The 17089-nt window shown below is 43.0% G+C and overlaps 1 protein-coding gene across 3 annotated transcripts in view; it reads right to left on the reverse strand.

Annotated features, from left to right (window-relative positions):
* The window catches only part of POLI (DNA polymerase iota), a 49566-nt gene that overhangs the window by 9816 nt on the left and 22661 nt on the right, over positions 1-17089 (reverse strand). Inside the window, exons 5-9 of one of the 3 annotated variants that reach the window (XM_077462995.1) lie at positions 12458-12636; positions 9801-9892; positions 8152-8285; positions 6277-6482; positions 257-1705 (exon numbers count right to left, since the gene is read on the reverse strand). In XM_077462995.1, the coding sequence (XP_077319121.1) occupies positions 998-1705; positions 6277-6482; positions 8152-8285; positions 9801-9892; positions 12458-12636 (1319 nt within the window). In that variant the 3' untranslated portion in view covers positions 257-997. Of the gene's footprint in view, positions 1-256; positions 1706-6276; positions 6483-8151; positions 8286-9800; positions 9893-12457; positions 12637-17089 lie in introns of those variants that run through there. The other 2 variants (XM_077462994.1, XM_077462996.1) reach the window with 2 other exon arrangements.

The following is a 17089-nucleotide window of genomic DNA, read 5'->3' on the forward strand; positions in this document are numbered from 1 at the left end:
TTTGCCAGCACACCAAGGATCGGCACAATGTGGTGTCCAAATGCATAGTTTATTGCATGATCACAACACAAGAAAGGTGAAACGTTTCGGAGTCACGCAGGACCCCTTCGTCAGGCATGTGATGTCATCACATGCCTGACGAAGGGGTTCTGCGGGACTCCGAAACGTTGCACCTGTCTTGTGTTGTGATCATGCAATAACTACCCATTTGGACGTCACTTTGTGCCGATCCTTGGTGTGCTGGCAAATATCTACTTTATGAAGGAGTGGGCTCCCTCCAGGCAAACCTACCCTTGATTTATCCATTGCTATATATGTTCCAATTTGGAGACTGTCAAAATGATAGAGTTAGGAACGCAATATAGAGAGGAACCTTGATGTGGGCAGCGTGGCTTCCACATAGATTTGCAAATGTGTGCAACGAATCCTTCTGTTTTAACGTGAATTGTTAGACAGGGTCCATACAGTTTAACAGTTCACGTTAAATCAGAGGGTTTAGTTGCACACATTTGCAACTATATGTGGAAGCCACAGTGTGCACGTCAAGGGTCCTCTGTATATTGCAGACCTAACTCTATAGTTTTGAGAGTCTCTGAATTGCAGCATATATAGCAATAGATAAATCAAGGGTAGGTTTGCCTGGAGGGAGCCCACTTCTCCATAAAGGCGCAGGGACATTAGGACCACAGTACACAGAGAACTCTCTGATTTAACGTGAACTGTTAGGCAGGGCCAATTTAGTTTGCTTGCAGGCTGGCTGGGAAATGTGTTTGTTTGTGATACGCTTTACCCTTCAATGTGTGCCTTACTGCAAAGGCTAGTTATAAATTGGGGTGGTTGCCATCATTTTTTATGCAGGCTGTCTTAAAGTAGCAGCAAGGAAGACTGGCTGAACTTAAAAAAGGAAAGGTGAGCATGTGCGGCTGGGCAGGGCATCAGTTAAGTGACCTGCATAGGGAAAGAACAGGTTCACTTTAAGTGCTATAATCAACCTTCTTCAACCTGGTTTAAAATATTTTAGCAGGTTGTTCAGCTTTGCTGAGGATTTCGGCCTTTGACCTTTGGCGTTCTTCGCTTTCTCCTGCAATTTCATGGCAGGAATTTTGGGAGTGAGTTCTTTGTGCTTCCAGTCAGCCATTAGTTCTTTCTGTAGTTCCTCTGGAAGCTGAGAAAACACATTCATATCCACACTACTAGGAAAAAAGGAAACTCTGCTGCTGTCACCGGATTCTGCACAGTCCATGTCTGCTTCACAGGGCTGACTTGTTTGGTTGCTGCATGAAATGTAAGAAGAGGAACTGGCACAGGTGGTTTTATCCCCACTGTTTCCATTATCATTGTCTGTACATAAGCTGTGCTTTATGTAAAGCGTTGGGTCACCGGAGTCCATCGTGTTATGTAGACCTTGCATTGGAAGTTCAGATACAGAAGAACTTGCAGCTGTACAAGAACTCTGTGGATGCCTAGAGCTGGCTTTCATAAAGAAACTCTGTATTCCTTTAGGACACGCTGATGGTCTTGTGGTCTTGCTGATTTTGGGCCCTGCTCCAGTTTGTGGGCTGGAGAGGATCTCCTTCCTAATGTCCTCAGGAAGCTGACTGAACACGTCCATGTCTATGTGGTCAGGGATAGATAGCGAAGAAGAGTGATCTGTTTCCACCGAACAGAAGTTTGAAGGATCTGTGTCTTTGGGATCCTCCTCTGCCTTTGTTTCAGGGTCATTATTTAGAAAAAAAGAGAAAATAAAAAAAGAATACATATTGAATTGGGCAGATTCTGGTTTTGAAACATAAATGTGGTCAGTTTTGGGATTCCCAGATTACCAAACATGCCATACCATGTACTATGTTTAATGGGACCCCACTAGTATTGGAATTACAAAATAAGGGTATTAGAAAAATGAGATAAGACACTGGGGTCTCTGCTTAAAAAAAGCTATGGTTTCACAAACACTCCAGTCAGCACTGTCAGCCAATGGCTGATTGGATGCCAATTGGTAGAACTTTTTAGGTCACGTCCCTTCAACAGAAGCTGGATGTTCAGTCGGCTTCTGTTGGGGCAGCTGCCGTACACGGGCCGAATGTCCGCCTGATATTTAGCCCGTGTGTGCGGCCCTTAGGGCCTGCTAGTCACTTAGTTCGAAGAGAGAGCTGTAGTATGATAATGCTTTATTTGGTAAAAGATAAGAGATCCGGGACATCCAGATCGCTTTTCTTTTACTAACTAAAGCATTGTGAAGGATTGTTATCAAGACTCCAGCTCTCACATTGAGTTTTACGCTTACAAGGTGTACAGGAACCTGAGATGTTGAGGCTTTTGTAGGGTCCGCATCTGAACTTGTGACCCATGTGGTGTTTGCCTGTAGCTCTTCTCACTGTGCCACCTGGGATGCTGGACAACTCCCTATCTGATCTCTTAGGACAGTCTCGCTTTGCATCTTGTTTCTCGTGAACCTTGAACCCTTTGCTCCTCCAATGAACTTCCCGATTAAAGCCATTTCTCTGAACTTCCTGTTTGCCAGATTATTGTGCCCTCTCCAGCCGATATCTTTTTCCTTTGCGTATCGGCAGTTGTCCTCACCTTTACTACCACTCGTTACTGACCTTTGGCTTGTTCCTTGACTACACTTCTGCTTGATCTCGACTTGCAATCACTTGTTACTGAACTTTGGTTTGTGTTCTGACTACACTTCTGCTTGATGTCTATCTGCTATATCTGAAAAAAAAAGGGAGGGTGTGTTGCGCTTCCTAAATACCAAATAAGCTAGCAATAATAAAAAATATTAAATAATAATGTCAAAACAAAGAGGTGCAATAGTGCTTGAACAATCAAAATTTGTATCAAAAGTGCATCTGTGCATAGCATAAAATCAACTGATTCAAAGTGCATCTGTGCATAACTCCAGTGTCAACAACAGTGATACTGTGACAAACAAATTAAGGTGCATATAGTAAAAAACATGTACCAACTAGAATACGAAATATAAAAAATAACAAAAAATAACAAATAACAGCAAAAAAAACTAAAACAATAGCAGCAAACAAGTGAATCTAGTTAAAGTGTCCCATACATAGTCCAATCGTGAAAGTTAAATGCAATATCACAATCCAAATAAAGTGCAATGTGCCAAGCCAACTCTCTTCCAGTGATTTTTCGTGTCAGTGCTGGTTACACTAGGTAATTACCTCACTGCTGCGAGGTATGCAGCGGAAAAAAAAACCCTTTTGCAAGGAGTACTTGAAGCAAGGGGATGACTGCAGAGAGGAACTTCTAACGGTACCGAAAATCATCCGATTTCCTCGTGGATGTTACCAACGTATGCACTCAAAGGGACAGATAAATAACATCCACCATAGTGTAGTATGTAAAACCATCAACTTTATTAAACAGGTAATTATCTACTCACAAGAGGATACGGGTTGAGCGCACAGCTAACAGAGGACCGATGAGCGTCTCGCTCGGATGTAAACGTGACGTGAAGTGACGTTTACATCCGAGCAAGACGCTCATCGGTCCTCTGTTAGCTGTGCGCTCAACCCGTATCCTCTTGCGAGTAGATACAGTGGTGTGAAAAAGTGTTTGCCACCTTCCTCATTTCCTGTTCCTTTGCATGTTTGTCACACTTAAGTGTTTCGGAACATCAAACCAATTTAAACAATAGTCAAGGACAACACAAGTAAACACAAAATGCAATTTGTAAATGAAGGTGTTTATTATTAAAGGTGAAAAAAAATCAAAACCATCATGGCCCTGTGTGAAAAAGTGATTGCCCCCTAAACCTAATAACTGGTTGGGCCACCCTTAGCAGCAACAACTGCAACCAAGCGTTTGCGATAACGTGCAATGAGGCTTTTACAGCGTCCTGGAGGAATTTTGGCCCACTCATCTTTGCAGAATTGTCCTAATTCAGTTACATTAGAGGGTTTTCGAGCATGAACGGCCTTTTTAAGGTCATACCACAACATCTCAATAGGATTCAGGTCAGGACTTTGGCTAGGCCACTCCAAAGTCTTCATTTTGTTTTTCTTCAGCCATTCGGTGGTGGACTTGCTGGTGTGTTTAGGATCATTGTCCTGCTGCAGAACCCAAGTTCGTTTCAGCTTGAGTACACGAACAGATGGTCGGACATTCTCCTTCAGGATCTCTTGGTAGACAGCAGAATTCATAGTTCCTTTTATCACGGCAAATCTTCCAGGTCCTGAAGCAGCAAAACAGCCCCAGACCATCACACTACCACCACCATATTTTACTGTTGGTATAATGTTCTTTTTCTGAAATGCAGTGTTCCTTCTACGCCAGATATACTTGGACACACACCTTCCAAAGAGTTCCACTTTTGTCTCATCGGTCCACAGAATGGTGTCCCAAAAGTCTTGGGGATCATCAAGATGTGTTGTGGAGAAATTGAGACGAGCTTTGATGTTCTTTTTGCTCAGCAGTGGTTTTCTCCTTGGAACTCTGCCATGCAGGCCATTTTTGCCCAGTCTTTTCCTGATGGTGGAGGCATGAACGCTGACCTTAACTGAGGCAAGTGAGGCCTGCAGTTCCTTGGACGTTGTTGTGGGGTCTTTTGTGACCTCTTGGATGAGTCGTCGCTGCGCTCTTGGGGTAATTTTGGGTGGCCGGCCACTCCTGGGAAGGTTCACCACTGTTCCATGTCTTCGCCATTTGTGGATAATGGCTCTCACTGTGGTTCGCTGGATTCCCAAAGCTTTGGAAATGGCTTTATAACCCTTTCCAGACTGATAGATCTCAATTACTTTCTTTCTCAATTGTTCCTGAATTTCTTTGGGTCTCGGCATGATGTGTAGCTTTTAAGGATCTTCTGGTGGACCTTACTGTGTCAAGCAGCTCCTATTTAAGTGATGCCTTGATTGTGAACAGGTGTGGCAATAATCAGGCCTGGGTGTGGCTAGAGAAATTGAACTCAGGTGTGGACAACCACAGTTATAGTATGTTTTAACAAGGGGGGCAATCACTTTTTCACACAGGGCCATGATGGTTTGGATTTTTTTTCACCTTTAATAATAAACACCTTCATTTACAAATTGCATTTTGTGTTTACTTGTGTTGTCCTTGACTATTGTTTAAATTGGTTTGATGTTCCGAAACACTTAAGTGTGACAAACATGCAAAGGAACAGGAAATGAGGAAGGGGGCAAACACTTTTTCACACCACTGTAATTACCTGTTTAATAAAGTTGATGGTTTTACATACTACACTATGGTGGATGTTATTTATCTGTCCCTTTGAGTGCATACGTTGGTAACATCCACGAGGAAATCGGATGATTTTCGGTACCGTTAGAAGTTCCTCTCTGCAGTCACCCCCTTGCTTCAAGTACTCCTTGCAAAAAGGTTTTTTTTTCCCGCTGCATACCTCGCAGCAGTGAGGTAATTACCTAGTGTAACCAGCACTGACACGAAAAATCACTGGAAGAGAGTTGGCTTGGCACATTGCACTTTATTTGGATTGTGATATTGCATTTAACTTTCACGATTGGACTATGTATGGGACACTTTAACTAGATTCACTTGTTTGCTGCTATTGTTTTATTTTTTTTGCTGTTATTTGTTATTTTTTATATTTCATATTCTAGTTGGTACATGTTTTTTACTATATGCACCTTAATTTCTTTGTCACAGTATCATTGTTGTTGACACTGGAGTTATGCACAGATGCACTTTGAATCAGTTGATTTTATGCTATGCACAGATGCACTTTTGATACAAATTTTGATTGTTCAAGCACTATTGCACCTCTTTGTTTTGACATTATTATTTAATATTTTTTATTATTGCTAGCTTATTTGGTATTTAGGAAGCGCAACACACCCTCCCTTTTTTTTTCATTTTTCACAGTATTGAGAGCCAACTCATATAGTGTTTGCTGCTCCCGTTAGAATAGAACTGTGCCTTCTAATTAATTTTACATATAGCGCGGGAGCCTTTGAAATACATATCTGCTACTGGACCCGGGCTTGCTCACCTCCTGGTGGAGCGATCCTGAGGACTGCGACCTGGTACTAACACGCAGCATAATCCATCTACATCATCAGAAGCTCAGGTTAAGATCGGTTAGTACTTAGACCATGCAACTCATGTGAGTTGGGAGCCTATCTACCGCTATAGCATCTGGTCTCTGAGCCTGACAGTGACAGAATGACATCCCTGGTGTGTATATTGGCATGGAGGTAGAGATACTTGTGAGGTGCTTCTATGCCCGATAACCACTTTCTCATCACGGCAACCAGTCTACAGCGTTTGTCCTCTTACCTTTATGATCTGACTGGCCTCTGTTGATGGTGCTTTCTTTTGAGTTAGGTAAAATCCAATTGAGTTTCGGGATGAGTTTGAAGACTGAGCAGGCTTGAGGTTGGAAAAGCAGACATTTAGAAGGGTGAGGTGAAAGGTTGACTTAACATCAATCATCTTCTCAAAAAGCTTCATAAGTAGTTCCATCAGAACAGAAAAAGAACTCTCTACGCAAAGAAAAAAAAAATATATAAAAATAAACACAACATAAAACCAAAACTTCAAGCTAAGAAATGAAAGATGAACAAGAAGAGGATAGGAGGTTACCTCAGTGTTCCCTGTCCAGCAATCCATTCATTTCAAGACTTCCTCATACAGATCCTGCAGCAGTCCCAGAAGAAACCCAAATATAACTGTTTGGGAACCCGCTGACATACAGGCCTGAGCACTGTCTGAGGGAATAGGACTTGGCATATAACTTGCAGATGAAGGAGTTGAAGGACTGAGGCCACTGTAACCCCCTAACATTTTTGCGCACCCCCCCAAATATTTGCTGGGTATAGCCCTAGCATACAACTTATGGAATACTGACTAAAGACATCTAAGGGCCCTTTCACACGGGTGCCTTCCGGTCTGACCAGCAGGGAATTTGCTTGGTGATTCCCCTACTGATCAGAGCAGAGTGGGGAAGATGACAGGTCCATGTCCGCTCAGTTTATGCAAAGCAGACATAGACAGAACCCACTCTGCTCTATGGGCATCCAGGAGTAAATAGACTCCACTGTCTGTTTACACCGGGATATCTCTGATTCAGTCCACCCAAATGTAAGAGGACCCAGTCCTCCTCAATTTTTTTTTAGCGGACCTGATAGGACCCGGAGGTAGGTAGGTATAAATGGACACAAGTCAGTTCACACCTTCTGGTCCATAGAAATGCATGGTGCTTCCGATCAGGTCCATCTGAAAAACCAACAGGCAGATTAGATCGTTGGTGTGAAAGGTCCCTGACAGTGGATATGTAACAAAGCAATTAAAAACATATCACACTTAATATAAATGTAAAAATACTGTAAATTGTGTGCAGCCAAAACACTTTCAACCAGTTCCAGACAGATTGGAGACGCGCCCCAAGCCCACCCTTTTTGAAGCCTATTAAACCCTCTGGCTCTAATCATGTGCTTCTAAAAAATAAAAACTTTGGAATCCAGCACCCTACAAGTAAAATCAGGGGGGGCCGGGCACATGGTTGGGGCCGCCACTGCATTGGAGAAGAATTAGAATACATTTTTGTATTGGTTTTTTGGGGCTTTGTTAAACAGATTTCCCCTCACTAAAGCTGGTCATACACAGCCGTGGAGCTATTGGTTCCCCCATCCATTTAAACTCCATGGATGGACAAATCTACACTGTCAGCTATTGTATTCTAACAGCCAGCACTCTCAGCATATCTGAACAGTGGCTGTATCTGATTGGATGCAGTTGCTGCTTGCCCATCAGTTTTCTGCCCTGATCTCTCCCAATTTGCAGATCTAGGCATTTCGGGCGGGATGGTGCCAACGGGGCAACCCACAGCTCAAATTTTGAACCTGCTGAAGTCTGTCCCATGTATGGCCAGCTTTCCTGTCTACAGTTTCTCCAGACAAGTAAACAAAAAAAAAACTGCAACAAGGACATAAATCCAGAAACATTTCTGTTTTTATGCTTGGTTTTCCCTCATTTGAAGAGAACCTTGGGATTATGACTTTCCTGGAAATCATTGAAGTCTAATCCAGGACACACATCAAGTCAATCTGTTCGTCTCTCTAGTCTCAAATTCCATTGAAAAACCTTGCCAAAGCCAACACTGCAGAATCTGCTGACTGAGCATTGGACACATTTCACCCAGGGGTTGCTCACCGCTGCTCAGATTCTGAATCACGTTCTTGGGGATAGGACACTGGCGACTTTCCCGATTGAAATATCTACTGGTCGGTGAGAACTGTCGTAGGGTGAGACGCAGGGTATGAGAACTCCTTCCATCTGTATACAGTCTAGGGAGATGAAAGTTAACAATTATCAACCCTACAAAAGCATCTTTCTGTAAAATGTGAAACGTTGAATGTCATATACACAGAAAGCTATTCCAGAAAACGTTATGTTCCGTTAGCGAAAGTCAGACTTATTCAGCCATGGTTCTGTGGAACCCTACAGTTCCTAAAAAGGTTGCCTGGGGTTCCTTGAGCAATGAGCAGCTCCTGCTTCACAGATAAGTAACTACTGACACCCGGGATCGTTTTAGTTATTAGTTATCTGTAAGGAGCATTCTTCCCACTGACCACCATTGCAATGAGGCCCCTCTCCCAATAATCAATGTACGGTGGTCCTTCTCCCAATGACCATCCATCTAAAGCTGGGGTCTCAAACTGGCGGCCCTCCAGCTGTTGTGAAACTTAAAGTCCCATCATGCCTCATGGGAATTGTAGTTCTGCAACAGATGGAGGGCCACCAGTTTGAGACCCCTGATCTAAAGGGTTTCTACTGACCACCAATGTAAGGCCCCTTTCACACTGGGGCAGTTTTCAGGCACTACAGCGCTAAAAATAGCGCCTGTGTAGCGCCTAAAACACCGGCCCTTTCACTCCAGTGTGAGAGCCCAAGGGGCTTTCACACTGGAGCGATGCGCTGGCAGGACGGTGAAAAAAAGTCCTGCTAGCCACATCTTTGGAGCAGTGAAAGGAGCGGTGTATTCACCACTCCTAAACCGATCCTACCCATTGAAATCAATGGGACAGCGCGGCTTTGCGGGCGGTTTTAACCCTTTTTCAGCCGTTAGCGGGGTGGTTTTAACCCCCACTAAAACGACGGTAAAGCGCTGCTAAAAATAGCGATGCTTTATCGCCGACGCCGCCCCAGTGTGAAAGGGGCCTTAGAGAACTGTTCATTGACCCTCATTATTGGGGGCACATTCACACAGGCCACCAATGTAAAGGCAAACAATACATTTTCTCAGTCTACATTTCTTTTCTTGCAATTATTTTTTGCTTTTTTATTATTATTTTCTCAACTCACTGATCATTCTAATGCCACCCAAGATGAAGATCTAGTAATTAATGTCAGGGGTTCACTAAGACCTGAAATTATTTCAAGGGCTGCTCCGTATTAAAAAGGCTGAGAAAGGCATGGAGCGCATGTATGTAGATATGAAGAAGTGGCTGCAGGAGATCAGCAGCATTGACATTAGAGGGGCACCAAATGGAAATTTTGGTGGCGAAACCGCAAATCCAGGATGCACTTGGCCGAAAACCAAAAATTACAGTTTTTTAAAAAATATTTATATTTTTCTTCTATAGAATTGTATTTGATTCAATTTTTTTAATTAATATCATCAATTTAAATGAATATGAATTTATCGTCGACCATTATTGGCACCTTTAGCGCAACAAAAGCTAAAATGTATCCATTTAAATTCTATGTATGTCACTTGCAAGCGACTGCTACATGCGCAGGTGTGAACGTGGCCTTAAGTTTCACATCTACTTTCACCTGAATTAATATTTTACGCTTACCTATTTAAAAGGCTCCGGAGTAGTTCCTCGATCTTTAGTTTTACTTCCGATACTGTGGAACATTTTTTAAATGAATCTTCTTCACTGAGAGACTGTTTAGATGAAAAAAAAAAAAAAATGCGTCATACAGGAGTGGTGACCTAAATAAAATCTGTACAAAAAAAAAAAAAGATTTATAGAATTATATAAATGACACACATTATATATAATTTATATATATATATATATATATATATATATATATATATATATATATATATATATATATATATATATATATATATACACATATATATGTCATTTTTATATATATTATTAGCATGGACACGGTCCAATATCAAATCTCAATTTAACATTTAAATACACTATATTAACAAAAATATTGGGACGTCTACCTTTTACACGCACATGAACTTTAATGGCATCCCAGTCTTAGTCTGTAGGGTTCAATATTGAGTTGGCCCACCCTTTGCAGCTATAACAGCTTCACCTCTTCTGGGGAGGCTGTCCACAAGGTTTAGGAGTGTGTCTATGGGAATGTTTCACCATTCTTCCAGAAGCGCATTTGTGAGTTCAAGCACTGATGTTGGACGATAAGGCCTGGCTCGCAGTCTCCGCTCTAATTTACCCCAAAGGTATTCTATTGGGTTGAGGTCAGGACTCTGTGCAGGTAAGTCACATTCCTCCACCCCAAACTCGCTCATCCATGTCTTTATGGACCTTGTTTTGTGCACTGGTGTGCAGTCATGTTGGAACAGGAAGGGGCCATCCCCAAACTGTTCCCACAAAATTGGGACCATGAAATTGTCCAAAATGTCTTGGTATGCTGACACCTTACATGTTCCCTTCACTGGAACTAAGGGGCTAAGCCCAATTGATGAAAAACAACCCCCACACCATAATCCCCCCTCCACCAAATGATTTGGACCAGTGCACAAAGCAAGGTCCATAAAGACATGGATGAGCGAGTTTGGGGTGGAAGAACTTGACTTGCCTGCACAGAGTCCTGATCTCAGCCCCCACTGAACACCTTTGGGATTAATTAGAGGGGAGACTGCGAGCCAGGCCTTCTCATCCAACATCAGTGCCTGACCTCATAAATGCGTTTCTGGAAGAATGGTCAAACATTCCCATAGACACACTCCTAAACCTTGTGGACAGCCTTCCCAGAAGAGTTGAAGTTGTGGGGAAAAGCTGCATACTTAAGGTTTTTTTTTTTAAACCTTCAGCTTTTACAACCACTTTAATTTGCCCATACAGGGGATTTTCACAAGGTTTTCGGACCCATTCCTAATTGTGCATTTCATGCTGCATACCTACATGCATGCTTGAGGTGCTCTATGTGTGGTACCATTCACTGTGAATGACACCCAACACACTGCACAGTAGAGCCTAATGCAAACTATTCATGATGAATGAGTTGCCATTAGGTGATATTAAACCTTCCTTTATTAAGCACTTTCAGCAGCTGAAAAAAAATCACTTACTGAGCATGCAGCTTCTTTATCTCTTTCATGCCTAAGCCTTTTTCTGACATTTGTTACTTACAAGTTAAAATCTGTATTTTTTTGCTATAAAATTACTTAGAACCCCCAAACATATATATATATATATATATATATATATATATATATATATATATATATATATATATATATATATATATATATATATATATATATATATATATATATATACACACACACATACATACATACACACACACACATATATACACACAACATTTTTTAGCAGAGACCTTAGGGAATAAAATGGTATTATTGCAATATTTTATGTCACGCGGTATTTGCGCAGCGGTCTTTCAAACCAATTTTTTGGGGGAAAAAAATACACTAATTTCATGAATTAAAAAAAAAAAAAAAAAACAGTAAAGCTAGCCCAATTTTTTTGTATAATGTGAAAGATGATGTAATTGGCTTCTGTACAAAATTGGCCCTAGTATATGAATGGGGACCTTGGATTGTGGGCTCCTTGAGGTTAGGGACTGATGCGAGTGTGGAATTTACAGGGATAGGGACAATTGTAGACACTCACTCAGGTTGAACTGGATGGACTGGTGTCTTTATTCAACCTTACTAAATATGGGCGGTTTCCAGCAAAGCTTTTGCCAGTGTCCTATGACTTGAAGGTAGTGGCATAAACCCATGGTCTAAGGCTTCTTTCACACAGAGAAGAGTCTGCTCCAATCAGGAGAGGATCTGTGAGCAGATCCCCTGATTGGAGCTGAACTGGATGGATGTCACATCGGTGCCTGATCAGACTGTGCATGGTGGATTCGGGGGACTCTTTCAGCTCTATGAATGACCGGGTGAAAACAGACTTAGCTGTCCATTTACATCAGGCCACCTCCAATCCAGGCAGCAAAATCAGAAAAGGATGCAGTGCTTTTCTGTTTTTCTTTTTATACCAGGCCTGGATGGACCCGGAAGTAAACGGGTGTAAATGGAAACAAGCCCGTTTACATCCGCCTGTCCATAGGGCTCCATGGACCTTTCTGACCAGATCCGCCTGCAAAACGTAGTACAGGTGTGAGTAATACCCGTGTGATAGAGGCCCAAGAATCACCTCCTGTGTTCTGTACTGTATGAGTAAGATGATGATTTTTTTTCAAACAGGATCCTATAGGTCTCCGGTACCTGAGGAGGACCAGACGGTGTGACCGGTGAATCATCTTCGCCTTGGCTGAGCTGCTGGATACGATGAGCCATGGAGGAGCCAAACTCCTTTTCCAGCACAGTAATTGGACAGGACTGAAGGGCACATATGCTGGACAACCCCAAACTGACAAGGCGCTGGGCAGTTTTGTAGCCAATACCTATGAGAATCGGGAAAACATTTATCTCTTTGGCACTGTTATAAGTTACTCTAATGCACTCCATAGTGAACAACACATAAAACATTACAACATAAAGTACTTAGAGCTTTATTATTAGCACAGTGGTTAGCAATTCTGCCTTGCGGCACTGGAGTCCCTGGTTTGCACAGTACTTGCATAGAGGTTGCATATTCTCCCTTTGTTTGTGTGGGTTTCCTCCAACATGCTGGTAGGTTAAATGGCACTTGGCACCTTAGATTGTAAGCACCTTCAGTGCAGGAATGTACAATATATAAATGCACTGTGTAAATTGTGAGCGCTATATAAATACCTATAGTAAATAAAGTGCATCTAAACCCAAGAACAAAAGTGTAACATACTGAAATTTACTTGTCAGGACCTGAATCACCTGCTGATGGCACTGTGCTGCTCAGTGTCCACCAGCGGTGGTTCTCCCAGCCCAGTAATCAGCTCCACCTGATGCTGGCTGCTGGGAGGGTATTTAGTCCCTCTTCTGTTAATACAACTTGCTTCAGTGTTTTGCTTGCTGACCAATACTGCTAGCTGTAATCGTGTTCCTGCTCTTTGACTGTGCTCTCTGCCTAGCACCTTAAAGGGGTTCTTGTTTTTTCACCTTAGTGCATCCTTACGACTGGCCCCCAGCCCCCCCCCCTCCCTGCCCCTGTTTTACTTACCTGAACCCTCAAACTTGTCCCACAGGGACGCACCGTCTCTCTGCTAGGGGGTTCTCGACTGTTGATTGGATAGATTGATAGCTGCGCAGCCATTGGCTCTCGCTGCTGTCAATCACATCCAATGACGCAACCGCCCGGGCCCGATTCCTGCATTCAGCGTCTATGGACGCTAACTGCTGAATTCAGGAGCGTGCCCGCAAGGTAACCCCCCAGGAGAGCGCTTCTGCCAGGGGGTTATTTAATGGGGGGGGGGGAGGAGCCGCCGAGGGACCCCAGAAGAGCAGGTTCCGGGCCACTCTGTGCAAAACAAGCTGCACAGTGGAGGTAAGTATGATATGTTTGTTATTTTTAAAAATAAATAAATGAACCTTTAGTGTCACCTTAACACTGAACCCTGCTGCCTTGTTCCTCATGCCAGTTTTGGTTCCCCTTCCCTATACAGCGAATATAAAAAGTCTACATACCCCTGTGTAAACGTCAGATTTCTGCGATGTAAAAAAATGAGAGGAAGATAAATAATTTCAGAACTTTTTCCACCTTTAATGTGATGTACAAACTGTACAACTCAATCGAATAAACAAACAAATCTTTTTTGGGGGGGTCAAAAAATAAAAATAATATGATTGCATAAGTGTGCACACCCTCTTATAACTGGGGATGTAAATGTGTTCAGAATTAAGCAATCGCACCCAAACTCATAGTAAATAGGAGTCAGTACACACCTGCCATCATTTAGTGCCTCTGATTAACCCCAAATAAAAAGTTCAGCTGTTCTAATAGGTCTTTCCTGACATTTTGGTAGTTACAGCCTACAGCAAAAGCTATGGTCCGCAGAGAGCTTCCAAAGCATCAGAGGGATATTATCTCATTGTCCAAAGGGTTCAGTCAGGAGAAGGGTACAAAAGAGTTTCCAAGGCATTAGATATATCATGGAACACAGTGAAGACAGTCATCATCAAGTGGAGAAAATATGGCATAACAGTGACATTACCAAGAGCTGGACGTCCCTCCAAAATGGATGAAAAGACGAGAGGGAGGCTGCCAAGAATACAGCAACATTACGGGAGCTAAAGGAATATCGGGCAAGTACTGGCTGTGTGGTACATGTGACAACAATCTCCCATATTCTTCATATGTCTGGGCTATGGGGTAGAGTGGCAAGGTGGAAGCCTTTTCTTATGAAGAAAAACATCAAAGCCCATGTGGGAAAATGTGTTATGGTCCAATGAAAACAAGGTTGAACTTTTTGCCCATAATTCCAAAAGATAGGTTTGGCGCAAAAACAAAACTGCACATCTCCAAAAAAAAAAACACCATACCCACCGTGAAGCATGGTGGTGGCAGCATCATGCTTTGGAGCCGTTTTTCTTCAGTTGGAACAGGGGCCTTAGTCAAGGTAGAAGGAATTATGAACAGTTCCAAATACCAGTCAATATTGGCAAAAAATCTTCAGGCTTCTGCTAGAAAGCTGAACATGAAGGGAACTTCATCTTTCAGCATGACAATGACCCAAAGCATACATCCAAATCAACAAAGAAATGGCTTCACCAGAAGAAGATTCAAGTTTTGGAATGGCCCAGCCAAAGCCCAGACCTGAATCCCATTGGAAATCTGTGGGGTGATCTGAAGAGGGCTGTGCACAGGAGATGTCCTCTCAATCCGACAGATTTGGAGTGTTTTTTGCACAGAAGAGTGGGCAAATATTGCCAAGTCAAGATGTGCCATGCTGATGGACTCATACCCAAAAAGACTGAGTGCTGTAATAAAATCAGAAAGTGCTTCAACAAAGTATTAGTTTAGGGTGTGCACACTTATGCAACCATATTATTTTAGTTTTTTAGTTTTACTTCCCTCCACCTAAAAAGATTTCAGTTTGTTGTTCAACTGAGTTGTACAGTTTATAGATCACAGTAAGGCAGGGTTCACACTGCTGCAGTGACGAGATCGGATGCGATTCGCACCGCACTGCAGTGCAAATCATATCCGATCTCTGTGCGATGCGAGTTCAGCCATACAGACAGTATGGCTGAATTCGCATCGCACCCAGCCCAAACTCGCACAGGACCCTTTTTTTGGTCCGCAGCAGAATCGGATCGCATGGGTGTTCACACCATGCGATCCGATTCCTGTCCGAGTTTGCAGATCGCACTGCGATATGCAAACTGATCTGGGGGTGTTAATAACTTTTCACTGACACTCCCAGCAGTTCGCATAGGGCAGTGTGAACTGCCGCCGGGAGGCATGCGATGCGGGAACCCGCAGCGGATTCGCAGCAGTGTGAACCCAGCCTAAAAGGTGGAAAAAGTTCTGAAATGATTTATATGTGATACATGCGATATGATTTTATTTCTTGGATGTCTTTTGTTTTACTATTAAAGTGGCTGTACACCCTGTTACAACCACTTTTACCTACAGGTAAGCCTATATTAAGGCTTACCTGTAGATGCTGGAAATATCTCCTAAACCTACACGGTTTAGGAGATATTTACAAAAAAAGCTGTGTACAATGCATGTGCACTTTAGAAAGGGCAGATCGCGCCATTTCTAAAGGGGTCATGCCGTGACTGCCGGCTCCCGTGTGCATGCATGAGAGTGATGCCATGCAACTCCGGCCAGTCACAGAGCCGGAGTTCGTGGCCCTGGAAGGAAGAGGTATGAAGATGGATGCTCGCTGCTAGTGGGGACAGCGGTGACATCGCAGGTTTCGGGTTTCAGGTAAAACATAATGGGCTGCTATGCGATGCATAGTAGTCCATTATGCTTTTCCTTTGCAGGTGAAATAAAGAGGAAGTAAACCCCATCAGGGTTTACTTCCTCTTAAATAAATACGTCCCAATTTCCTAGTGTGGCTACACAGATTTGGCCATCCTTGCTGCTGATTCCTGACATTACCATTTCTTAAGATTTATTTTTCTGGCTTTCTTTTCCTTTATTTTTACATGGTGATCCTTCCAGTAACATACACCCTGTTCTAAGGTGACGACACTCACTCACTTTACTGTATCTATGGAAGAGCCAAATTGCCACCCATGGACAGAACTACAGAACACCTCCCTCTCACCTGCATACATGAGGAAAGGGACAGGCCAAGGTAGTTCAGACCACCCACAGCCATGCCAAATTCAAACCATAACAGAAGGCCGCAGGGGGCAGGGTTTTAAAGTGGGGGGCTGGGGAATTTGACCACGTTTCAAACTAAGACCCCTTTCACACTGAGGCGCTTTTCAGGCGCTTTCACGCTAAAAAAGTGCCTGAAAAGCTCACGAAAACCTATTTTCATTAAAATCAATGAATTCTTTCACACTGGGGCAGTGCGCTGGCAGGGTAATGAAAAAACGCCCCTCTCCATTGAAATGAATGGAACGCTCTTCAAAACCACCTGAAAAGCTCTTCCGTTTTTAAGGTCTTAAAAACAGAGCTCCACACAAAAGGGGACGTTACACTTTAAGCACTCCCCCCTCTCTCCTATGTCACATTTGCCATGTCATTTTTTTTGGGGGGGGGGGGAGTGGGTACCTAGTTTTCACTTCTGCTCAGACCTCCTAGGCAATCTGAGTGGAAGTTCTCCTCTCCCCTCCTGCAATCTTCTGCGACAAGTCACAGGTCCCAGAAGATTGCCCGAGCATTGAGGAGGCGCAAGTGCTCACACTTGTAATGCCAGCATCGGGGAGAGAACTGAGGGTTTGGGTGGCTAATTTGCTGGACCATGGGACAGGTGAGTGTGTGTTTATTAAAAGCCAGCAGCTACACTTTTCGCA

Source organism: Lithobates pipiens, unplaced genomic scaffold, assembly GCF_037356315.1.
Source record: "Lithobates pipiens isolate NorthernLeopardFrog02 unplaced genomic scaffold, aLitPip1_a1.2 Scaffold_3, whole genome shotgun sequence".
Lineage (NCBI taxonomy): Eukaryota > Metazoa > Chordata > Amphibia > Anura > Ranidae > Lithobates > Lithobates pipiens.